General features: G+C 45.8%; 1 protein-coding gene across 3 annotated transcripts in view; it reads right to left on the bottom strand.

Annotated features, from left to right (window-relative positions):
• The window catches only part of OMA1 (OMA1 zinc metallopeptidase), a 152,195-nt gene that overhangs the window by 51,956 nt on the left and 73,064 nt on the right, over positions 1 to 27,175 (bottom strand). For all 3 annotated transcript variants that reach the window (XM_077450611.1, XM_077450614.1, XM_077450612.1), the window contains one exon: positions 24,480 to 24,554. In XM_077450611.1, coding sequence (XP_077306737.1) covers positions 24,480 to 24,554 — 75 coding nt within the window. The remainder of the gene's footprint in view (positions 1 to 24,479; positions 24,555 to 27,175) is intronic.

The raw sequence follows: 27,175 nt of genomic DNA, 5'->3' as shown, positions 1-27,175 counted from the left end.
CTGTAAATGCTAATAAACTTTCCCTAAAAAAAAATACAGATTGGATTAAAGGATAACTAAGAAGTTTTGAGAATGACAGAAATATAAAATTTTAACAAGGTCCACTGTTTTTGGATCTTGATTGTCAGATGTTACTATGGTATACTGAAGTATAATTACAAGCATTTCATAAGTGTCAAAGACTTTTATTGACAGTTACATTAAAGAGGAAGTAAACCCTTGCTAAAAAAAGAAATTCTTCTCCCTCCCCTGCAAAGTAAAGACATAATGTGCTTGTATGCAATGTGACACTTACCTGCAAACGGAACCCGCCCCGTCCCCTCTGCAGGCCGCATCCATCTTCTCCCCTCTTCCTTCACGGGGCCAAGGACTCCGGCTCTGTGACTGGCCAGAGCCACGTGACATCACTCCCGTGCATGGGCGTGGGAGCTGCCGGTTGCGGCACTCGCTACTGAAGAAACAGCACGGGTACCCCTTTATTCAGAGCGCACGCGCCGATGACATCGTCAGCGCCGTATACTGTAAAATAGCTCCTAAACGGCACACAATTAGGAGATATTTACAGTACCTATAGGTAAGCCTTATTCTAGGCTTACCTATAGGTACAAAGTGTAAAGGGAGGTTTACAACCTCTTTACGTTTATGCAAAGAGCCAATATTTGCAGTGTTGATCCTTCTTTTTCAAGACCTCTGCAATTCTCCCTGGCATGGCGTCAATTAAATTCTGGGCCACATCTTGACTGATGGCAGCCCATTCTTGCATAATCAATGCTTGCAGTTTGTCAGAATTTGTGGGGGGTTTTTTTTTCACCCGCCTCTTGAGGATTGATCACAAGTTCTCAATGTGATTAAGGTCTGGGGAGTTTCCTGGCCATGGACCCCATATTTCGATATTTTGTTCCCCACGCTACTTAGTTATCACTTTTGCCTTATGGAAAGGTGCTCCATCATGCTGGAAAAGGCATGGTTCCTCACCAAACTTGGATGGTTGTGAGAGGTTCTCGGGGAATGTTTTTGTACCATTCTTTTTCATGGCTGTGTTCTTGGGCAAAATTGTGAGTGAGCCCACTCCCTTGTCTGATAAGCAACCCCACACATGAATGGTCTCACTGTTGGCATGACAGAGGACTGATGGTAGCGCTCACCTTTGCTTCTCCAAGCAAGGTTTTTTCCGAATGCCCCAAACAATTGATAAGGCAATTCATCAGAGAAAATTAATGTACCCCAGTCCTCAGCAGTCCAATCGCTGTAGCTTTTGTGGAATATCAGTCTGTCCCTGATGTTTTTCCTGGAGAAAAGGGTCTTCTTTGCTGCTTTTCTAACGCCTGGCCATCCTCCGAAAGTCTTCTCCTCACTGCGCTTGCAGATGTACTCACAACTGCCTGCTGCCATTCCTGAGCAAGCACTGCATTGGTGGTGCCCCCGATACCCCAGCTGAATCAACTGTAGGAGATGGTCAAGGGAACTTGCTGGACTTCTCAGGCCTTCTTCACTAATTGAACCTCTCTCCTTGAAGTTCTTGATGATCCGACAAATGGTTGATTTAGGCGCAATCTTAGTAGCAGCAATATCCTTGCTTGTGAATCCCATTTTGTGCAAAGCAATGATGACTGCACGTGTTTTCTTGCAGGTAACCATGGTTAACAGAGGAAGAACAATGATTTCAAGCCCCACCCTCCTTTTAAAGCTTCCAGTCTGTTATTCGAACTCATTCAGCATTACAGAGTGATTTCCAGCCTTGTCCTCGTCAACACGGACATCTGTGTTAACGAGAGAATCACTGACATAATGTCAGCTGGTCCTTTTGTGGCAGTGTATATGTGTATTTTTGGGGGGATTAAGTTCATTTTCACGGCAAAGAGGAACTCTTCATTCTGGAGCATATGCAAACTGCCATCATAAAAATTGAGGCAGCAGACCTATGTGTATGCAGCATCGGTCTATTGCTACACCCCCCCCCCCCCCCCGCCGCCTCTACACTGAGAACTGATTGATCAAAGACTGCTAATTGCTCAGTGCTTGTTCTTTAGTGAGCAGAGAGCCGGTGACTGCCCCTCCAGCATTCACCACTAACTGGAGCCCTGAGCTGGGGGGGGGGGGGGGGGGGGTCGGCTGGCCCAGACTCTTAGCGAGCACTAAAATGCTGAGCCATCTACCTGTCCAGGCATCTGGATATATCCTGACATTAACATCGGGAATCTCTCCAGGGTCTGGACTGGCTGAGTGACATCCGCTGACAGCGGACCTTAGCCCACTATCAGCTGAATATGGGTCACAGGAGCGCGGAACGAACTATGGCCCTACTTCAACTTTAACCACTTGCTGACCAGCGCACGACGATGTACGTCGACAGAATGGCACGGGCAGGCAAATGGGCGTACATTTACGTCCCTTTAAATTTTCCGCCCTGCCATCGGGAGTGCGCCACCGACGGCGCGCTCCCGCGCCGGTTGGGACCCCCGTGAGTCCGGTCGCGGGACCCGCGGACTCGATCGCCACGGGCATATCCGCGATCGTCTCACGGAGCGGCCGAATGAAGAAATGTCGTTGTAAACAGCATTTCTCCATTCTGCCTAGCAACTAGTGACGCTGATCTCTGCTCCATGTGATTGGAGCAGAGATCAGTGTTCACTAAATGAAAGCCCAACCCCCCCACGGTTAGTAACACACCCCTAGGAACACTTAACCCCTACACTGCCACCCACTGGTTAACCCCTTCACTGCCAGTGTCATTTACACAGGAATCACTGCATTTATATAGCAGTGATTACTGTATAAATGACAATGGTCCCAAAAATTTTTTAAAAATGTCCGATGGGTCCCCCACAATGTCGCAGTCACAATAAAAATCGCTGATCGCTGCCATTACTAGTAAAAAAAAATAATAATAAAAAATTATTAATAAAAATGCTATAAAACTATCCCTATTTTGTAAACGCTATAACTTTTGCGCAAACCAATCAATAATCGCTTATTGCGTTTTTTTAACCAAAAATATGTAGAAGAATACGTATCGGCCTAAACTGAGGGAAAAAAAATGTTTTTTTTATATATTTTTGGGGGATATTTATTATAACAAAAAGTAAAAAATAATGCGTTTTTTTCAAAATTGTCGCTCTATTTTTGTTTATAGCGCAAAAAATAAAAACCGCAGGGGTGATCAAATACCACCAAAAGAAAGCTCTATTTGTGGGAAAAAAAGGACGTCAATTTTGTTTGGGAGCCACGTCGCACGACCGCGCAATTGTCAGTTAAAGCGACGCAGTGCCGAATCGCAAAAAGTGGTCTGGTCTTTGACCAGCAAAATGGTCCGGTCTGAAAGTAGTTAACAGAACCACCACCAAAAAGTACCATTGGGGCAGTTTTCAAATTTCCCTGATAAAGGGTTTGGTAGCTTTAACTACTTGGCACCAGTACTATAGCCGAAAGACTGCTGCAGCACAGGCTTCCTTTGCGGGGAGGGCGTACATGGACGTCCTCCCATTCTCGTGCTGCCCGAGCGCTCCCTGGGTGGCTAGCTCTATGATTGTCGCGTCCTTGGGACGCGGCTGATCACAGATCGGGGGAAAGGGCCAATCACAGCAAGTCCTTTACCACGTGAACAGCTGTCAGCCAATGACAGCTGATCACCAAAGTAAACAGAAGTCGGTAAATCTTCTTTTTTTTCCCCTCGCACTGTCAGCGTGAAGAAAAGAAGAAAGCCGTTCACCGGCTTCTGTTTGAGGGACATCAGTCCCCTTACGGCCCACCGGTTTTGCTAATCAGTGTACTCCAGTGCCACCTTTTAGTGTCCATCAGTGCTGCCAATCAGTGCCTCATCATCAGGGTCACTTATGAGTGCTGCCTATCAGTGTCGCTATTAGTGCTACCCATCAGTGCCACCTCATCAGTGCCACCTATCAGTGCCGCCTCAACTGTGACCAGTGAAGGAGAAAAAGTACCTGTTTGCAAAATTTTAAAACAAAATATGAAAAATGTATGTGTTTGTTTCAAAATGTTTGGTCTTTTTTTGTTTGTTCGGCAAAAATAAAAACCCAGTGGTGAGTAAATACCACCAAAAAAAAGCTCTATTTGTGTGAAGAAAAAATGATAAAAACGTCACCTGGGTAAGGTGTTGCATGACCGCGCAATTGTCATTCAAAGTGTGAGAACACTGAAAGTTGAAAATTGGCCTAGGCAGGAAGGGGGTATAAGTGCTCGGTAAGCAAGTGGTAAAGTAAGCTTTAGGCCTATAATGCATATTTTAACAAGTATGCAAAAAAAAGGCCTGGCAGCAAAAAGGTTAATATACATTTAAAATGCCGATGTTTTTGCCTTGCCGAAAGGCTTGTACTTTTATTCTGCCATCTTTGAAATTCTGACACCTCTACATTTCACCGGACTAATACCACCATTCACTAGTGCAGCTCTGCAGCTTTCTGCCTGCTCAGCAGACAATTAATCGGCATCAGCCGACTTCTAATCAGATGTGTACATTGGGTAAGGCATACAGTATTTGTGCATTGTATATGTAGTAGAGGTTTTATACTTTCTAGAGCTGCCAGGTAAAACCATTCTAATACGATGCTTAAAAAAAAAAAAAAAAATCCTTTTTATATATTGGAGTAAAAGCAGGACTGGCGGGTGTCACAACATGACCTTTCAATTCCCAATTAAAGCGTGACGGACGGCAGGAAAAGTGGTGGTGGTTTTCGCGATGGCAGCACAGATGGCAGCTGTGATTTAATACGACAGACAGGCACATAATAGTGATACATCGCGGTGTAATATTGCGCGTGCGGTGCGATATTCATCCCCAGATCCTCGTCCCGAGTCCTGATGAAGAGAATGACAAAATGGCCATCACATCATAATCCGGAGTGATGAATCGTCTTTGGCTCCTCCGCACGTTTACTCGAGATTACTATATCAGCCTGATCACCCTCCATTTTCAGTCTATTGTCATTTTAATTCCCAGACTTACTGGAAATCCTCGCCTCTGCTTAGTGAAGAACATTCGATTTAAAATAGACTAATCAATAAACAAATTTGGCATTTGAACCCAGTCGGGGTGCCTCCGATTTCTGATACCCTGGAAAATAGGTACCTATTGTTATATCCGCCACCTTCTCAATGACCCTCAATACAGGGGCGTAGATAAGGGGGGTGGGTCAGGGGTGTTCAAACCCACCCCGCCCCATTGCATCCTGGCAAAATGCCCAGACAGTGTCCCTGCTGTTTAGCCTCAGCATCAGCACAGTAGAAGCAATAAGAGTTTCAGAGTGCAGCAGCCAGCCCCCCCCCCCCCCTCTATTGTGCCCCATCCCCTCAGTTTAATAAGGGGTGCCTTTGAAAAGCATGAAATTACTGCGAGGTCTCAGATGCCGGCAACTGACAGTGCATGGTTGAGGGAACTCCTAGACTCTACCCCCAAGGTATCATATGACACAACCGAAGGGAGACTGGGGATGCAGAAGTTTTCCTACTTCTGTGCCGTGCTGAATCTGAGGTCTGGTAAGTAGGGAGGCCTACATTTTCTGTTTTTGGAAGGAGGAAGACAGAATTCCAGCCTGAGGGAGTTTCTTTTAGTGGGGGGTTAAGGAAAGGGGGGTGGGTTTGCTTTTGGAGCAGGGGGGATTTTCTTGTAGAGAAGTTTACTGGGGGTGGTTAATGGCACAGATTTGTTTCTGAGACAGAGATTGATTGGATGAAGGGAGATTTTCTTCATAATTAGAAATCTTTGCTGGGGGACAGGGTGTTGACTGAGGGAGATATCATTAGAAACAGGGGGGGGGGAGGGTTCATTTTTGGAGGAGGGAGATATTTTACAGTGGGAATCTTTGCTTGGGGGGAGAGGGTTCTTAGGAGGGGGATTGTTTTCTTTTAAAAGAGATTTTTTTTTTTAATTATATTTCCCTAGGTGGATGGAGCCTCGATCGAATGTTGCATCTGTCCCCAGCTGCTTCTAAGATCAAAAACAGAGCGATTAAAGACTGCTGATCACTCAGTTCTCAGCTTTCAATGAGCAAAGAGTGGGGACTGTCAGTCCCTGGCTCTGCCCCCCCCCCCCAACGCCCACTGGAATGCCAGGCTGTGGAGGGGGCAGGAGCGGCTGGCTCGGGGTCACTAAGAGGCTGAGTGAGCTACTAGTCCAGGCATCTGCGTGAATCCTGACTTTAAAGTTAGGATTTTTCCACAGCCTCGACCTGTTGAGCCATATCAGCTGACAGCGGGCTATAGCAGAACAAACTGCGCTCCTTCCCTCGTCCCTCCGGAGCACATCACCGGCTGCTTTTCATGTGAATATCTCCTAAACACCACATGTTTAGGAGATATTCACTGTACCTACAAGTAAGCGTTATTATATGCTTACTTGTAGGTACAAGTTCAAAAGCTGGGTTTGCTACAGTTTAAGATGGAATAAAAGCAAACCATATTGACCAGGTGCAAAGGGCACCATGCTGTGGTAGGCAGTGCACAATATATACCGTATTTATCGGCGTATAACACACACTCTTTTACCCCTAAAATCAGGGGGAAATCGGGGGTGCGTGTTATACGCCGATCCCCTGCTGTTTCTAAGCCTTTCTGCAATTCTCTGCAGCTTCCGGGTATTTTCGGCCGCACTCGGCCGGTCTCGGCTATTTTCGGCCACGCTCGCCCATTCTGTGTGGCCAAAAATAGCCGAGAACGGCCGAAAATACCCGAAAGTAGCCGAGAACTACCGAGCGCTGCCGAGATACACAGGACATCTGCTCTGTAGCTCGGCGGCGCCATTTTTAAATGGCAAAGACACAGACAAGACTGCAAATGACTGACAAGGCCAAATGCAAGGCTGCAAATGACACTGATAAGGCTGCATTCATTGATAGGCATTTAAATATATTTTTTTTTCCTTAAACTTCCCTCCTAAAAGTTTTTTTCTTTTAAATTCCCTCCTAAACTTGGGGAGCGTGTTATACGCCGATAAATACGGTATATTTTTTCATCTCCTAAAACATTTCATAGAAATTTCTTAGGACACCATTTTTAAAGGTTTAAATAAATCATTGAATATGTTGCCCCTTGCACCTGCTCAACTTACTCAGTAAGGTTAGCTAAAATCCAGGTCTTGGGTCTCAGTCATACATCCTACATCAGGGATTTGCAATTAGCGGACCTCCAGCTGTTGCAAAACTACAAGTCCCATCATGCCTCTGCCTCTGGGTATCATGGTTGTGGCTGTCAGAGTCTTGCTATGCCTCATGGGACTTTTAGTTCTGCAACAGCTGGAGGTCCGCTAATTGCATATCTCTGTCCTACATGATCATGGTGCAGCAAGTGTACTGCAAATACCTGCACCCGGGATCTCAGATGTTCCAATCTCTGCTCAGCCTGTACACCTGAGCGATGGGCTGAAAAGAGCCAAGGCTGTCTGCTGCTGTAATCATGTATCCACCTGTATCTGCACATCCACTGGCGACCTCCAGGTAGGGATACATTTTTGGATAAAATCTCTCTGCATCCAGGGTCAGAAATTGTCAGAAAATGTCCCTAACAGCAGGTAACCCCTGTGACCCACGGTTTGTTAGTGTGTCGCTCAGGCTCAATCGATGTGCGGCGTAACATAGCCGATACCGAATGTGCTGCAGGAGTGCTGGCGAGGGATGGAGCTCATCTCCGCTCCTGTAGTCACTGAAGGGAAGTGACAAAAAAACGTCCCCGTTGTCGCACATCCATGGAGTCCTATGTTAATGTAGTAGTGATGGGAGAGACCTCAGCCTGGGTTCCCACCAGGCCACACCCCAATGTGTTTTGCTTTGTCCCCTGGAGCTTAACCACTCGCTTACTGGGCACTTAAACCCCCCTCCTGCCCAGACCAATTTTCAGCTTTCAGCGCTGATGCACTTTGAATGACAATTGCGCGGGCATACAACACTGTACCCAAATGACATTTTTATAATTTTTTTCCCCACAAATAGAACTTTCTTTTGGTGGTATTTAATTACAGCTGGGGGTTTTATTTTTTGCTAAACAAACAAAAAAAGATGCAAAAAAAAAGAAAAAAAAAAAATCATGTTTAATAGTTTGTTATAAAATTTTGCAAACAGGTCATTTTTCTCCTTCATTGAAATGCGCTGATGAGGCGGCACTGGTGGGCACTGATGGGCGGCACTGATGGGCAGCACTGGTGGGCACTGATAGGCACTGATAGGCACAGTTAAGGCGACACTAATAGGCACAGATAAGGTGGCACCGATAGGCACAGATAAGGCAGTACTGATGGGCACAGGTAAGGCGGCACTGATAGGTGGCACGGATGGGTAGCACAGATGGGTGGCACTAAGGGGCACTGATAGAGGAAAAATAGCCCATTACCGGCTCTGTTTTGTCACATGATCAGCTGTCATTGGCTCAATAGACGTAGTCCCGGCATAGCGCGGATCTCAAGAGGTTAAACATGGGGACCACTGGATGTGCAAATACATGTTAACCCCTTCTTGCATGGCCTATTGCAGAATGACGGCCAGGCGGTGGTTCAGTTATCCTGACTGGGCGTCATATGACGTCCTGCAGGATAACAGCCGCCGAACGCCCGTGGGGGGCGTGCATCGTGGCGATCGGTGGTGAGGTGTGTCAGTCTGATCGGCTTTTCCTCACTCGCGTCTGACAGAATTTTTTTTTTATCTACAGTGAAGACGCGCAGAGCGACTCGCGCATGCGCAGTAGGGAACCGCGCAGTGGAGCCGCATTGCTTCACTTCCTGATTCCCTGACCGAGGATGGCGTTGGGGGGGGGGGGGGGAGCGATTGCTCGTCATCTGCTGCTGACATCGTGGTGTCCATAAGTGTCCATTTATTGAAAGTCAGCAGCTGCAGAATTTGTAGCTGCTGGCTTTTAATATATATATATATATATATATATATATATATATATATATATATAAAATATTTTTTTTTTTTTTTTTTTTTTTTTTTTAAGGTGGAGCTTCGCTTTAAGTACGTAATGAAAACAGCGAGGTTTTATTTTAAAAAAAAAAATTAAAAAAATAAAGTAGCTTTATGATGAGGGTGGAAATTAGGAACCAGGGAAAGCAAAATCTAAGCAGATTAAACTTCATCTTTAAATGGAGGAGAGAGAAGGAATGCGCTTCAATATTCACCCTGAAAGGGAATAAGCCGTAATGATATTTCCGCTTTGACTGGCATAAGATCTGCCTGTGGAAGTAGGCTATTACGTGACTTTTAAAATTGATTTCTGGAGTGATTGAGTAAAGTAGGTCATTTAAAGACGACTCCGCAGTCAGAGCAATCAGTGGCTGAGACGCTGCAGGTGGATGTGAGAGAGCTAAGGAGCTTGGACTGGGAATTGTCGGCTGCAAAAAGAAAAGAAGAAAAAAAAAATAAAGCCCCTCGCGTGCGCAGTCTGTGATGACGGTGGATTTTTCGGAGGACACAAAATGCATCGGAGGGACAAGCGTCTGCCTCTCCCTGGAGGGGCTCCAACGGCGGCGGATTCTGTTCTGGTAAATGCTACATTCTGCCTTTTGTCAGTCGGTTCTAACCGTTCCCTAGACAGACAACACTGCGCCTCAACCCAAACTTTTTGCGACCAGAGAACAGCGCGCAAAAAAACAAAACAAAAAAAAAACACATAAATCTAATGTGAACCGCTATGACCACCTACATTAATGTTCTGAGTTACACACGGAGTCTGGTGGGTGAAGCACCCGCTGGCGTGTTCTGAGGACGTCTGTCGTCATGCTAAACAAAAACGGCAACCGACCCAAATTATAGCTAGCTTCACAAGACTTTAATTAACCACATGCGGACCGCCCACCACCTTTTTTTACTGCGGTAGGCCGGCCCTGCTGCGCCGGATCGCATACATGTACACGATCCGGTATTTCCAGATCCAGCATTTCACCGACACCAACAGTGGGACACTTTTCCTCCCACCGACACCAATGATGGGGCACTATTCCTCCCACTAATACCAATGATGGGGCACTATTCCTTCCACTGACACCAATGATGGGGCACTATTCCTCCCACTGACACCAATGATGGGGCACTATTCCTCCCACTAATACCAATGGTTGGTCATTATTCCTTCTGACGCCAATGATGGGGGCACTATTCTTCTGACTAATACCAATGATGAGGCACTGTTCCTTCCACTGACACCAATGATGGGGGCACTATTCCTCCCACTAATAGCAATGGTGGGGCACTATTCCTTCCACTGACACCAATGATGGAGCACTATTACTCCCACTGACACCAATGGTGGGGCACTATTCCTTCCACTAATACCAATAGTGGGGCACTATTCCTTCCACTGACACCAATGATGGGACACTATTCCTCCCACTGACACCAATGATGGGGCACTATTCCTCCCACTAATACCAATGATGGGGCACTATTCCTTCTGACACCAATGATGGGGGCACTATCCTTCTGACTAATACCAATGATGGGGCACTGTTCCTTCCACTGACATCAATGATGGGGCACTATTCCTCCCACTAATACCAACGATGGGGCACTATTCCTCCTACTGACACCAATGATGGGACACTTTTCCTCCCACTAATACCAATGATGAGGCACTATTCCTTTCACCAACACCAATGATGGGGCACTATTCTCCCCACTAATACCAATGATGGTGCAGCATTTCTATAACTGACACCAATGATGGGGCACTATTCCTCCCACTAATACCAATGATGGGGCACTATTCCTCCCACTGACACCAAGGATGGGGCACTATTCCTCCCACTGACCCCAATGATAGGGTACTGAGTAACTGTAGCTGTTTTTCAAAGGAACAAGCTCTCCAGCAGAATGTATCAATTACAGGGATGAGACAAACCATTTACCACTCACAGGGGTGGAATGCAGCTTCAATTTGTTAGTGTATCTACTGTAAATCTGCTAGTGCATCTAGCACTACCCCCTCAGACTCACAAAGTGCCCCCCCCCCCGTTTCTGCATTCAGCGCGGGGGGCACTCTAATATAGGAGGTGTGTTACTGGCCAGATCACCAGGTGAAATCAGAGGGGCAAAAAGCCTAAAAAAAAAGAAGTGATTGGTAAGCTGCAATATATGACATTTTTTGTTTTGGGTTTAATACCACTTTAAGACATTTGGTCTTTAAACCATTTGTTAATTAAAAGGTATGGAAAAGCAAACTTGTGTAACTTAACTTGTCTTATATAACAAAATACATTTTTTGTCTGCAGCTTTCATAACCTTCTTGTAGTCGGGAGAGATGAGAGAAGGGCAGAGACTCTCGGAATGGCTCTTGGCAGTCTGTGTGCGAGACGTTCGCTCCATCAGACGCTTTGTGTCTCACCGTGACTGAGGAATTAGGAGAATCCACTGCCCATTATGTCTCTTTCATCGCTCTAATATATTTCCATTTAACCCACCTGGTCCGCCTCCTACGGATGGCTTATGAGAAGCATGGCTGCGTACATGGCGCCTTCTCGGTTATCAGTGGAGTTTAACCACTTCAATACCGGGGGGCACTTAAACACCTTCCTGCCCAGATCAATTTTGAGCTTTCAGCTCTGTCGCACTTTGAATGACAATTGCGCGAATGTACCCGAATGAAATTTTTATAATTTTTATAATTTTTTCCCCACAAATAGAGCTTTCTTTTGGTGGTATTTGATCACCTCTACGGTTTTTATTTTTTGCTAAACAAATAAAAAAAGACTGACAATTTAAAAAAAAAAAAAAAAATGTTTTTTTTTTGTTAAAGTTTCAAAACTTTGTAAATAAGTACGTTTTCTCCTTCACTGATGGGCACTGATGGGGCTGCACTGACGGGCCCTGATAAGGCGGCACTGATGGGAACTGATGAGGTGGCACCAATGAAGTGACACTGATGGGCACTGATGAGGTGGCACCAATGAAGTGACACTGATGAGGTGGCACTGATGGGCAACACGGATGGGCACTGATAGGGGGCACAAATTGGCACTGATAGCTTGCAGGGATTGGCATGGATAGGCGGCATGAATGGGCATGGATAGGCGGCACAGATGGGCATGGATAGGCTGCACAGATGGGCATGGATAGGCACTGATAGGTGGCACAGATGGGCACCGATAGGTGGCACAGATGGGCACCGATAGGCGACATTGTATTGATGGATGCCAATCAGTGCCAAATGCATGCCAATCAGTGATGCCCATTGTGGGCACTGATTGGCATCCATTGTGGGCCCTGATTGGCATCCATTGTGGGCACTGACTGGCATCCCTGGTGGTCTAGGGTGGCATACCTGGTGCTGGGCATCCCTGGTGGTCTAGTGGCATCCCTGGTGGTCCAGTGTTGGCATCCTCGGGGGGGGGGGGGGGCTGCGCTGATAATTGATCAGCACAGACCCCCCCCCCCCGTCAGTGGAGCAGCCGATCGGCTCTCCTCTACTCTCGTCTGACAGACGCGAGTGAGGAAAAGCCGATCACCGGCTCTTCCTGTTTACACTGTGATCAGCCGTGATTGGACACGGCTGATCACGTGGTAAAGAGTCTCCGTCGGAGACTCTTTACCGAGATCGTAGTTGCCGGGTGTCAGACTGACACCACGCAACAACGATCGCCGCGATGCGCGCCCCCGGGGGCGCGCAGCGGCTCAGAATCCTGAGGACGTCTTATGACTCCCAGTCAGGATTTTGAAACCACTTTGCAGCCGTCATTTGCCTATAGGTGGGCGACAAGTGGTTAAAAAAAAATATATAATGTTGAACTCCTCCTTGGATTATAAAGAATTTCAAAATTCTGGACCACTGAAAATCGCTGGTACAAACAGAAATGAGCTTAGGGCTCATTCATGGTATGTGCTATGGTGTTGTGGTAATGCATGCCACATGCACTGGTGCAACACTAAATTGCATCCTTAACCACTACAATACAGGGCACTTTCACCCCCTTCCTTCCCAGCCCAATTTTCAGCTTTCATCGCTCTCGCGCTTTCAGTGACAATTGCGCGGTCATGCTACACTGTACCCAAATGAAATTGTTATCATTTTGTTCGCACAAATAGAGCTTTATTTTGGTGTTATTTATTCACGACTCCGTTTTTTTTTTTTTGCGATATAAGCGCAAAAATAGCGGAAATTTGGAAAAAAAACAATATTTTCTTTTTTCTATTTGAAAAGAAATCCAATAAAATCAAATTTTGTCATAAATTTAAGCCAAAATGTATTCTGCTACATGTTTTTGGTAAAAAAAATTCCGTTAAGTGTATAATAATTGGTTTGTGTGATCACGGACATATGTACGCAAATGATCATGTACATATGTGTGCAGGTGATCACGTACATATGTGTGCAGATAATCATTGGGACATGTGATTTTAGTGGGACATATGTGGGGGACATGTTTTTATTATTAGGGACATGTGTTTTTATTATTTGGGGACATGTAGGTTTTGGGGACATGTGTGTTTTGGGGACATATGTGGGGACTGTGTTTGTACTGTGTGGTGTGTTGTGTGTTTACACTACACTGATGATCAGTGAGTAAAAAGCTGTAAAAAGCAGCCCATACTCACTGATCATCAGCCGGCTGCAGCGTTCTGCTCTCCTCTCCTCAGCGGTGACTTCCGTGTGAGGAGAGGAGAGCCGATTGCCTAGCAACCGGCTGTTTGTTTACATCACATGACGGCCGTGATTGGACACGGCCGTCATGTGATCAGGAGGGCCAATCACAGAGCCCTCCTGCCGATCTGAGATGTGCCGTGTCCGGGTGACACGAGCACATCGGGATCGCGCCGCTGCGCGGGCGCGCGCGATCCCACTACTCCTGAATGACGTTCCTGAACGTCTTATCAGGAGTAGACGGCTCCCACCCGGCCGTATATATGCATCGGCCGGGTGGGAAGTGGTTAAGCACCTTGTAAAAGACTTGTGTTTCAGTGCACTGTGGAAAATGCCGTATGTACCATTTTCGTCCATTCTGGTGCATCGGGTGGCCCACTTACCCTGTTGAGTCCCAGTGCTGCTTTAAAAAGGTACGTTGCTCTTTAAGTGCCCAGCTGTGGGTCACGTGCGCTCGCGACCCGGTCCTGAGCAGCGGGACCCGCGGACCCGATCGCCGCTGGTGTCCCGCGATCGGGTCACAGAGCTGAAGAACGGGGAGAGGTCTGTGTAAACAAACCTTTCCCCGTGCTTCCTACTGAGCCTGTCACTGATTGCCTGTTCCCTGTTATAGGGAAAGACGATCAGTGACATCACATGCCAAGCCACGCCCCCAACAGTAAAAAAAACATACACACACATCACACATAACCCCTTCCCACCCCCTAGTGGTTAACTCCTTCACTGCCAGTGTAATTTACACAGGAATCAGTGCATTTAAATAGAACTGATTGCTGTATAAATGACAATGGTCACAAAAATGTGTCAAAAATGTCCGCCATGATGTAGCAGTCACAATAAAAATCGCTGATCGCCGCCATTACTAGAAAAAAAATATATATTAATAAAAATGCAATAAAACTATCCCCTATTTTGTAAACGCTATATCTTTTGCGCAAACCAATCAATAAATCGCTATTTGCATTTTTTTTTAACCAAAAATATGTAGAAGAATACATATCGGCCTAAACTGAGAAAAAAAAATGTTTTTTTTATATATTTTTTGGGGGATATTTATTATAGCAAAAAGTTAAAAATATAGCATTCTTTTCAAAATTGTCGCTCTATTTTTGTTTATAGCGCATAAAAATAAAAAAAGCAGAGGTGATCAGATACCAACAAAAGAAAGCTCTATTTGTGGGGGGGGGGAAAAAAAGACGCCAATTTTGTTTGGGAGCCACGTTGCACGACCGCGCAATTGTCAGTTAAAGCGACGCAGTGCCGAATCGCAAAAAGGGGCCTGGTCCTTTGGCTGCAAATTGGTCCGGGGCTTAAGTGGTTAAACACGCTCCCGGCTACTATATTTCTTTTAGATAGTTTTTTACAGAATACCATACCCCTATATAAAAGGTTATGTGTCCACTGTTTTTTTAGATCTTCTTATTTATATTATTTTGTCCTGATGAAGCCCTTGAAACAAGTTGGTATTGTCTTCTGATCTTTCATCAAGACTAATAAACTTTTCCTGGATTTGTTACAAACTTCCGGCGTTCTTCTCTTGTTCAAAGGTTTTTATTGAAAGATCAACATGTGGTAACAAGTATAATGCATCAATTAAAGGTATTTTAGTAGTTACATGTAAATTATATAATGCACGATAACCATTGTTCAGCGGGTTCAGGTTTCCATCCATTAGATCAGGGGTCTCCAAACTTTCCAAGAAAAGGGGCAGTTTATTGTTCTTCAGAGTTTGGGGGGCGGATTTTGGTCAGTGGTAGAGGAAATTTTCCTGCCATCAATGGGAGTAAACATCATCACATTTGGTATTAGGGGAATACAGCTGTTCTGTGAAGCCCTCAGAGGTTTGTTAGAGCTGTGGTCACCAACCCTGTCCTCAGGGCCCACTAACAGGCCAGGTTTGCAAGATAACTGAAATACATCACAGGTGAGATCATTTGCTGCTCAGTGATAGCAGCATTCTAGTCTGCATCTCCCCCCCAAGGTAATACATAAAACCTGTCCTGTTAGTGGGCCCTGAGGACAGAGTTGATGACCACTGTGTTAGAGAACCTTAGTGAACAAACAGCATCATGAAGGCCAAGGAACACACCAGACAGATCAGGGATAAAGTTGTGGAGAAGTTTAAAGCAGGGTTAGCTTATAAAAAAAAATACCCTAAGCTTTGAACATCTCACGGAGCTCTGTTCAATCCATCATCCGGAAATGGAAAGAGTATGGCACAACTGCAAACCTACCAAGACATGGCCGTCCACCTAAACTGGCAGGACGGGCAAGGAGAGCATTCATCAGAGAAGCAGCCAAGAGGCCCATGGTAACTGATACAAAGACAGAGCTGTGCTGTTCCAGGTGGGAATGATTGCTCCCCTCAACCTTGTGGTGCAGGTCCAGTCCGCAACTTGGATAAGAGCCCATGGTTCAAGAAAGGTTGACTGCACTCTCAGGTATGAAGGGAATGCGGTCATAATCATTATGACTAAACGAACCTTGATTTGTGAAACGCGTTAATCTTGCCATGCCTGCATAGAGGTCTCATGATGTATCTGGATGGATTTTTATCTTCAATAAAGTAATCAATAAAGTAATCATCATGGCTTCATACCTGGGAGTGCAGTCAACCTTTCTTGAACAAGAGGCCCATGGTAACTCTGAAGGAGCTGCAGAGATCCACAGCTCAGGGGGGAGAATCTGTCCACAGGAACTATTAGTCGTCTCTCCACAAATCTGACCTTTATGGAAGAGTGACAAGAAGAAAGACATTGGTGAAAAAAATCCATAAAAAATCCCTTTTGCAGTTTGTGAGAAGCCATGTGGGGGACACAGCAAACATGTGGAAGAAGGTGCTCTGGTCAGATGAGACCAAAATTGAACTTTTTGGCCTAAAAACAAAACGCTATGTGTGGTGGAAAACTAACACTGCACATCACCCTGAACACACCATCCCCACCGTGAAACATGGTGGTGGCAGCATCATGTGGTGGGGATGCTTTTCTTCAGCAGGGACAGGGAAGCTGGTCAGAGTCGACGGGAAGATACTGTAGATGGAGCCAAATACAGGACAATCTTAGAAGAAAACCTGTTAGAGTCTTCAAAAGACTTGAGACCGGGGCGGAGGTTCACCTTCCAGCAGGACAACGACCCGAAACATACAGCCAGAAATAAGGAGAGGCTTCACTGGATATCTTCTAAACCTGCACGGTTTAGGAGATATCCCTGTATTTGCATGTGCCGATGTCATGCGGCACATGGGCTCTTAAGACAACTGAAGCAACGGCACATACGTGCCGTTGCTTCAGTTGTACTGTGTCGTTCCCAGCGGCTCCCGCACATGCATGGGAGTGAAATCATTGCGGCTCCAGCCAATCACAGCGCTGGAGCAGCGATACCCGGAAGTAACCTCTGGGATAGATGTCGCCGGCCTGAGGGGGAGACGAGGACGGCTGCGAGGGCTTCATTCTTGGGTAAGTAATTCATAATGAGCTAGTATGCTATACATACTAGCTCATTATGCCTTTATCTTGTTGGGTGTTTTTTTTTTTTTTTTTTTTTATTAGGAGGGTTTACAACCACTTTAAGGACAAACTGTGACAGGCCACGGGAGGTATTATGTAAAATAGGAAAGTTACCTCCCTGTGGTTCTTGCTGAAATTAGGATGACTCCAAACAAAACTACCAAATTGTAACCCTTTGAAATTGTGTATCTGTGGGACTGGTGCCGAACTTTCTGGGTGGGCACTGATCTGAGTCACCAAGGCTTGTCTAGGTGACTAGTTGTTAACTAGCTTACTGTTAATTAGATTACTGTTTATGTTAGCTGTTCATTAGATGCACTGATGATTAGATTGCTGTTTACAGTTTGCATTGTTTAGGACAATGTGATCAAGTTCTTGCCTTGGTATATATTCTGTGGGAGTTTACAATAAAGTCAGTTCCAGTTGGCACCTAAGCTAGTGTCGTCTAGTTCTTGGGTGCAATGCCCAGCCATAATTCCTGGTTCCAGAGTGGAAGAAGCTGTATCTTGCCAGAAGCACCCAAGCTGGGTGCTAGGCGGTCCGTCACAACCACCATTTCCCCACCATCACCTTTTGGGATCAAGTGATACACAACTACCCATCCAAAGCCAAAGCATCAGACGTAAGCATAGTAAGTAGAGCTAATTAATGATAAAAAAAAAAAAAATATTACAGCTGTGTAAAGGAAAAAAACTGAAATGTTCTACATGCAGACTTGCTTTATTTTCCCAGATACAATAAAAGAGCTAAAAGGTGTGCGACAACAACTTCCATCCATGATTATACCTAAACAAAGACTTCTTGGTGTTCATTAAATGTCATAGGCCTCCGATTTCACAGGTTCACCAGCTTGAGATCCAAGCAACTCATTGCCAGACATTCTGTTACGCCTCATTGTGGTGCCCAGAGCAATTACATGAAAATGTCGCCATAAATGTGAATCCTGTATAGTAACCTGTCAAATTGACATTTCTGAGGCTGACTTCCAAGTGCGGTGCATGCGAGATGATAACACGGTGGTGGAAACTCATGAGAATGAAATCTGAAATTCAAAGCAGGGCCAATATTTGCATGTGTACAAGCTCCCTGACAAAGGAAGTTCTTTTGCTGCAGTTTGTTCATCATCATGCCAAACAGACAAGCTGTAGCGAGAACCTTCCATCATGATGCCCGTCCCATCATTCTGGACAGGGGTGGGTTTCATAGACAGCGTTGGTTGCGGCTCCTGTCCCTGCAAATCCCACTATTGATAAACCTTTACAGCCACGACTAGTATAGACCCAAATCTACCCACAAGATGGGGATCAGTTACCAAAAATTGATGAAAAGATCAAATGTGTTAAATAGCGATGTTACAAAGCTGTGAAAAAGTATCTGCCCCCTTCCTTATTTTTTTTTTTGCATATTTGTCACACTTTAGCCCTTGTACACACGGTTGGAGATTCCGTCGGAATGCGTCTTATCGGACCGTTTTGTCGGATAATCCGACTGTGTGTGGTCTGCATCGGACTGTTTCCGTTGGAATATCCTTCGGAACAAATTTTCCAACTTGCTGGAAATATTTTCCGACAAACTGCTCCGATCGGACATATTCCGATCATGTGTAGAGAATTCCGATCGGTCAAAGTGCCACGCATGCTCGGATCAAATTCCTACATCAAAGCTATTGGCTACTAGCCTGAACGTAGTCCCATCGTAACAAAATTACGTCATCACATTCTGAAAGATCAGATTTTCCGACAACTTTGTCCGACCGTGTGTATGCAACAGTTTCGGACAAAATCCGACAGACAAAATCCGACGGATTTGGTTGTCGGAATCTCCGACCGTGTGTACAAGAGCTTAAATGATGCAGATCAAACAAATTTTTACATTACACAAAGATAGCCTGAGTTAGATACAAAATGCAGCTTTTAAATCATGATTATATTTATTAAGGAAAAAAAGCTGTTAAAACCTGCCTGGCCCTATGTGAAAAAGTAATTGCCCCCTAAACCTAATAACTGGTTGCGCCACCCTGTGGCAGCAACAACTGCAATCAAGCGTTTGCAATAACTGGCAATGAATCTTTTATATCGCTGTGGAGGAATTTTGACCCACTCTACTTTGCAGAATTGTTTTAACTCAGCCACATTGGAGGGTTTTCCAGCATGAATGGCCCGTTTCAAGTCATGCCACGGCAGCTCAATCGGATTTAAGGCCGGACTTTGACCAGGCCATTTCAAAACTTTCCTTTTGCTTGTTTTTTTTGAGCCATTCAGGAGGTGGACTTGCTGGAGTGTTTTGGATCATTGCCCTGCTGCATAACCCAAGTGCACTTAAAGAGGAGGGCCGTTAAAAAAAAAAAAAAAAAAGTCAGCAGCTGCAAACACTGCAGCTGCTGACTTAATAAAACACACTCACCTGTCCAGGGCGCCCGTGATGTCGGCCGCCCGAGGCCGACCCGTCCCTCGGCTCTTGGGTCCCGGCGCCGCCATTCCCTCTAAGGGAAACAGGCAGTGGAGCCTTATGGCTTCACTGCCCGTTTCCTACTGCGCATGCGCGAGTCCCGCAGCGCTTTCTGAATGGGACGCGCTGTGTTCTGGAACACACAGTTCCCAGAACACAGCGCGACCCATTACCCAGAAGACGCCGCGACGAAGAGAGAAGACAGAAGATCTCCGCGGAGGAGGAAGAGGAAGATTAGGATTATGTGCCTAGCAACAGGCATTTCTGGTAAGTAAAAAAAAAAAAAAATTTTCATTTTTTTTTTTTTTTTAGATTTTTTTTAGATTTTTAAAAAAATTTTGTTTTCAGGGTGGCCCTCCACTTTAAATTTGAGGTCAGGAACTGATGACTGGACATTCTTCTTGAGGATTTTCTGGTAGAGCCCAGAATTCCATCAATTATGGCAACTTGTCCAGGTCCTGAAGTTGCAAAGCAGCCCCCAGACCATCATACTACCACCACCATGTCTGACTGTTGGTATGATTGTTCTTTTTTATGAAATGCTATGTTACGCCAGATATAAGAAGTCACACCTTCCAAAAAGTTCAACTTTTATCTCATCAGTCCACAGAATATTTGCCCAAAAGTCTTGGGAATATTCAAGATGTTTTTTGGCAAATGTGAGAAGAGCCTTCGTTTTTTTTTCGGTCAGCAGTTGCTTAGGCCTTGGAACTCTCCCTTGGACACCATTTTTCCCCAGTCTCTTTCTTATTGTTACATCATGAACACTGACCTTACCTGAAGTAAGTGAGGCTTGCTGTTCTTTAGATGTAGTTCTGGGTTCTTTTATAACCTCCTGGATGAGTCCTCCTTGTGCTCTTGGAGAAAAATTTGGAACAGTGATGACCCTTCCCAGGAATGGCTGGCCTTCAAAAATTACTCCATTTGTGGATAATGGCTCTCGCCATAGTTTGCTGGAGTCCCAAAGCCTTAGAGAAATGGCTTTGTAACCCTTTCCAGACTGATGACAGGGAGCGGTAGATATGTTGCTAGGCAGAACAGGGAAATGCCTGCATCTCCTCGGTCCACCTCTCCGTGACACAATCGCAGGACATCGGCTGACACTTAGTACACCGGCTGACAGAGTCCGCAGGACCCGTTGGCATGGTCACGCAGTGGCACACGCCCACTAGCCCGCAAAATAAAATGGGACGTAAAGGTACGCCGATTTGCCCACCGCTGTCATTGTGCTGACATATATCGGCATGCGGCGGTTGGCAAGTGGTCTGGAAGTAATCACGCCCGGGTGTGGCAAGCTAAATTTAACTCGGCTTTCCAAAAAATTTGGTTAATCACAGTTCATTCATGATTTAGCAGTTACTTTTTCACATAGGGGCCAGACAGGTTTGGACGGATTTGTTCCCTTAATAAATGAAATAATTTAAAAACTGCATTTTGTATTTACTCAGGTTATCTTTGTGTAATTTTAAAATTAGTTTGATGATCTGAATCATTTAAGTGTGACAAATATGCAAGAAAAAAAAAAAAAATCAGGAAGGGGGCAAATACTTTTTCACAGTGCTGTACTGTACACCAATCAGATGCTTTTATTCATCAATTAGCATCCTCATCTTCCATCTCACAGAGGTTGCAGGAGGGTTTCTCTAGCCAGGTAAATCTCCAATTCATTTTGGGGAGGAGATCAAAGGTGTTTCTAGAGCAGGTAAGAAAGTGTTCCCCTAGCATGTTCCTGGTAAGTCACAACCAATTCTGATGCTCCTAGCAGTGGAGTACCTGAATAGTATGCTGTAGACCACCTCACCTGGAACCTCTTGAAGGATTTGCTGCTCCAATTGAACATATTGCTATACTGTTACAGATCATCAGCTTATGGGAAATAAGGCCAACCAGTTTATAGAGAAGGCTGCAATTATAATATAACATCCTCCAACTCATAGGGGTTGCGGGATTGTTGGTCTATCCAGGTAAATATCTAATTCTTTATAAGAGATCAAAGGAGTTTCTAGGCCAGGTAAGAAAATATTCCTCTAGCATGTTCCTGGTCAGCCACAACCAATCCTGACCTGAATAGTATTCTGTAGACCACCTCAGCAAGAACCTCTTGAACTGGAGGATCTGCAACTCCACTTGAAGATATTCCTATACTGCTACAGATCTTCAGCTCATGCAAAATAAAGCCAAAAAGCTTATAGAGAAGGCTGTGGGGTTACAAAAGCCAACCAGATGCTTTTTTTTCATAGAAAAATGATCTGCATCATCATCCTCCATTTCATAGGGGTTGCAGGATGGTTTCTCTAGCCAGATAAATCTCCAGTTCTTCTTTGGGGGGAGATCAAAGGTGTTTCTGGGCCCGATAAGAATATATTCCCCCATCATGTTCCTGGTCAGCCACAGCCAATCCTGATGGTCCTGGAAGGGAAGTACCCAAATAGTATGCTATAGACCACCTCAGCTAGAACCTCTTGAATTGAAGGATCTGCAACTCCAATTGAAGATATTCCTATACAGCTACAGATCTTCAACTTATGCAAAATAAGGCCAACAAGCTTATAGAGAAGGCCGCGGTGTTACAAAAGCCAACCAATCAGATGCCTTTTTTCATAGAAAAATGATCTGAATCATCATCCTCCATCTCATAGTGGTTGCAGGATGGTTTCTCTAGCCAGATAAATCTCCAGTTCTTCTTTGGGGGAGATCAAAGGCGTTTCTGGGCCCGATAAGACTATATTCCCCTATCATGTTCCTGGTCAGCCACAGCCAATCCTGATGTTCCTGGAAGGGAAGTACCTGACAGGGGTGGACTGACAACTCATGGGGCCCCCGGGCAATAGGAGATTATGGGGCCCCCGGGCAATAGGAGATTATGTGTCACGGTCTGGAGTCAGGCTCAGAGGCCAGTAGCTATAGCAGCAGAGCAGATATTCACACAGGTCACCCTGGCTGATGACACGGGTTCACCTGAGGTGCGGGGTCTAAGCACTAACCGGTATTCACCAGAGCTCCCGAAGGTGGAGATGGGCTTGGCTGTGTGTTAGTGCCAGGTCGCGGTCCTCAGGATAGCCCCACCAGGAGGTGAGCAAGCCGGGTTCTGGTAGCAGATATAGCAGGTAGGGATCAAGCAGAAGCGTAGTTGAGAAACAAGCCAAAAGTCGGTAACTAATAGTTGCAGGTTGGGATTCAGCAGAAGCGTAGTCCAGGAACAAGCCAAATGTCGGTAACGAAAGGTAGCGAGGATACGGTCAGCAGCAGGAGAGATAGAAGCAATATATTGGCTGGTGAAGGCACAATATTCTGGCAACCAGGAAGTGCAGAGACATGGCTTAAATCAGGAAGTTCATGGGAGGAGCAAAGGGTTCAAGGTTCAAGGCAAACAAGATTCAAGACAAGATCACTCAAGGAATTGTCCAAGGAGCTGTCCAAGGAGCTGTCCAAGGAGCTGTCCAAGGAGCTGTCCAAGGAGCTGTCCAGCATTCCAGGTGGCTCAGCAAACAGAGTCACTGCCTGACACACCAAAGGTCCCAGGTTCAAGCCCAGGTCCTAACATTATGGGACCACAAAGTATACACACACACAGAATACAATCACATGGTATACACAGACTTGTTCCTATTGGCTGAGAAGGTACTGGAGAGGAGAGGCAGCTATAATCTCTGGATTTTTAGACCAAAAGGATGTCAGTAAGGGGCTTTTTAGAGACAGATGTAAAAAAAAAAAAAAAACACAGAATTTTACATACTGTCCCTGGTTTTACTGAGGCTGACAACCCTGATGGGGCCCCCTAGTGGCCTGGGGCCCTTGGGCAGTGACCGAGTGGCCAAATGGTCAGTCCACCCCTGGTACCTGAATAGTAATACTGTAGACCAACTCAGCTAGAACCTCTTGAATTGAAGGATCTGCAACTCCAATTGAAGATATTCCTATACTGCTACAGATCTTCAGCTTGTAGGAATAAGGCCAACAAGACCAACCAATCAGATGCTTTCATTCATAGAAAAACAATCTGCATGATCATCTTCCATCTTATAGAGGTTGAAAGCTGGTGTATTTATCAAGGTAAAACAGTTCTTCGTATGCCGCGTACTTAGTCCGGCAAACAATCCGGCGGATAGTCCGGCGGACTTTCTACCGAACGGACTTGGCCACGCACGGCACATGGAAAGTCCGGCGTTCGCTAGCGCGATGACCTACAGCACGTACGACAGGACTAGAAAAAGTAAGTTCAATAGCCAGTAGCCAATAGCTTCCTTTTCGTACTTGCTTCTGAGCATGCGTCATTCTTAGTCCGCCGGACTAGCATACTCACGAACGTATTGTCCGCTGAAACCCAAGTCCGACGGGAAGATTGGAGTGCAAAAATACTTTCTAAGTCCGCCGGGCTTTACGCTGCGAAAGTCCGCTGAAGCCCACACACGATCGAATTGTCCGGTGAAATGCGTTTCGGCGGACTAAGTACGCCAGACAATTTGATCGTGTGTACGCGGCATAAGGAACACACACACACACACACACACAAATGAATATACAGCCTGTTCATTATATTCGTTTTGCATCACTCATTTATCACAGTTTGTGTATCTATACTCTGTTTTGGCGGTGAATACGTACCAGGAGCCTCAGTTCCATGGCCACCCTCCCACCTCTGTTGATTTGTATTGCAGTAGGGATAGAAAACTTCACCAATCACCTGCATGGGTGCCACCCAGCACTGGGACATAACAGTGTTGTCACCTTAGGACAGGAAGGCTCAAATAGCCTGAACAAAAACAAAACGAATGCAGCCATCTAAAGCCTGGTAAAGGGCTGCAATAAATTACATTTAGTGCACCTTTATCACTTTCAGCAATAAACACAATACATTAGAAAACAAAACTATAAAAAAAAATAAAAAATCACTTTCACTGCACATGGAATTTCAATTTCTGCTGCATACGTCTAACACTCTCTTACCTTCGCAGCAAGTTGAAGGCCGACTTTATCAGCTTCAGTCTCCAAAGTCCGGCTATATGGTCTCTCGAACACATACTGCAAGAAAGAGGATGGACGCTTTTCAGACTCTGGTGGGTTCAAGGCCTCGTCAAAACACACTCAAGTCAATGTCTTCAGAAAGAGTAAAAATTCCCTGATGAATCCTTAAAGAGGAAGTAAAAACACGATGAGTTTTACTTCCTCTTTTGCTCCCCACAAGACCTGCAAATTAAAAGCATAATGGGCTAGTATGCATCGCATACTTACCTGCAACCGAAGCCCGCGCTGTCCCCCTGTGCAGGCCGCGTCCATCTTCACCCGTCTTCCTTCCGGGGCCGCGGACTCCGGCTCTGTGACTGGCCAGAGCCACGCGATGTCACTCCTGCCAGTCAGTCATGGCAAACGCTGGGGGAAGAAACGGCACGGTGGTCCGTTTCTCCACAGCACATGCGCCGATGACGACATCGCCGCACTACAAGTGAGATATCTCCATTGCCTAGAATAAGGCTTACCTATAGATAAAAGTAAGACAAAAAGGGTTCACAACCACTTTAAGAGGGATATTATTACCGTCACCATCCGGCAGGGTATGAAAGGCCCTGACCGTCTGGAGGCCTGGACTGTGAGCCGAGGAAATGAATGCATCTAATAAGAGGCATATATCAGCTGCTGGCTTTGCCGCAGTCAGAAAGGGCAAGAAAGTCAATAATCAATTCTGCAGCACAAGTGCTGATTAAATCAGGCTACCGGCAGTGCGATAACCTGTGTGCAAAGTGCAGGAACCCACAGACAGCTGACGTTGTAGACAATGTATGATTAGAAAACACTGCAAATTCCAGCGGCAATAATCTGCGTATTCCTGCAGCTGGAAAAACAGGTGTGTGCAAAAGGCCGCTCACCCCACACAAAGCAATAACAGGCTGAATGCGGCTGCAGCTATCCATAAGGGCACTTTTACAATGAGGCCTTTTTCAGGCGTTTTAGCGCTAGAAATAGCCTCTAAAAAGCACCTGAAAATTGCCTTATAATCTGTTCAATGAGTGCTTTCACAGACAGGCAGTGCGCTTGCGGGAAGTTAGAAAAAGTCCTGCAAGCAGCATCTTTGGGGCGGCTTGGGAGCGCTATTCCAAACCGCCCCTGCCAATTGAAATGAATGGGCAGTGCTTACAAAGCGCCTTAAAAGGGCCGCGTAACAGGACTTTTTTCATTTATTTTTTTTCACGGTCACATTGTCATGTGACCTAAAAAATCCGCCCGAAAAGCACCACTAGAGCATTTAGCGCTGTTTTAGCGGCACTGCTGCAGTGTGAAAGGGGCTTGTTCACATGTGTTTTGATCTCTGAAGAGTGATCCACTCTTTATCGAACATTTGACAGGAAGCATTTTATTTAACCCCTTCTTCACTGCACTAGCACCACCTTAAAGCGGGGTTCCACCCTAAAGTGGAACCTCCGCTGATCGGAACCCTCCCCCCCTCCGGTGTCACAATTGGCACCTTTCAGGGGGGAGGGGGGTGGAGATACCTGTCAAAGACAGGTATTTTCACCCACTTCCGGGCATAGACTCCCGTGGGAGTCTATGCCATTTCCTGCCCTGCCGCGCTGTCTGCTGGGACACACACGGGTCCCAGTGACAGTGCGGAGATTTCCTATTATGCGGCGCGGCTCGCGCATGCGCACTAGGGAACCGGGAAGTGAAGCCGATTCGCTTCACTTCCTGATTCCCTCACCTAGAATGGTGGCGGCAGCAGCCGAGAGCCGAGTGATCGATCGGCCTCGGCTGCCGGCATCGCTGGAACCCGGGACAGGTGAGTGTCCATTTATTAAAAGTCAGCAGCTATAGTATTTATAGCTGCTGGCTTTTAATATTTTTTTTGTAGGTGGAATCCCTCTTTAAAGCAACAGCAGGTGTAATTCCTGCCGCGGCATGTCTTCAACCCCGGCTGCTGCCTCTGCAGCTAAATGGCGATAGTACTTGGAGGGTGGTAAAAATGCAGCTCAAACATAGGGCTTTACTGTCCCCAAACTGCTAGTGTGAATGACCCCTAATGCAGCATACACACGATCGGAATTTCAGCCAGCAAAAGACCGATGAGAGCTTTTCAACAGAAAATGCGACCGTGTGTATGCTCCATCGGAATTTAGCTGTCCGAATTTCCGCCAGCAAAAAATTTATAGCGTGTTCTCAATTTTCCAGATGGAAAAAGTTTCTATCGGAAATTCCGATCGTGTGTATGCAATTCTGACACACGCCAAAACTCACGCGTGCTCAGATTCAACTACGAGATGGAAGCTATTGAACTTCCTTTTTCTAGTCCCGTCGTATGTGTTCTACGTCATCGCGTTCTTGGCGGTTGGAATTTGGTGTGAACGTGTGTATGCAAGAGAGTTTGATCGGAATTCCGTCGGAATTCCATCGGGAGTACGCAGCATTAGTGTTTGCACAGCGAATGATTACCTGCAGTTAGGGACAGAGGATTGTGGCTGGATGCAGTCTGTATATAGCCATGATCATCTGTGCCTAACCGCAGGCATTCGTTGCCTGTGTGAACTGCGAACAGTCAGGTATAGCTGTGGCCGCCATCAGCTTGTCACCTTTTATGGGCTAAGGCCGGCCATGCATGGTTCAAATCTAAGCTAGTTCAGCAGGAACAGGGCAAGATCCAAACTGGTAATGGG

The sequence above is a fragment of the Lithobates pipiens genome, unplaced genomic scaffold (assembly GCF_037356315.1).
Source record: "Lithobates pipiens isolate NorthernLeopardFrog02 unplaced genomic scaffold, aLitPip1_a1.2 Scaffold_23, whole genome shotgun sequence".
Taxonomy (NCBI): domain Eukaryota; kingdom Metazoa; phylum Chordata; class Amphibia; order Anura; family Ranidae; genus Lithobates; species Lithobates pipiens.
This window is presented reverse-complemented; position numbering and strand designations above follow the sequence as displayed.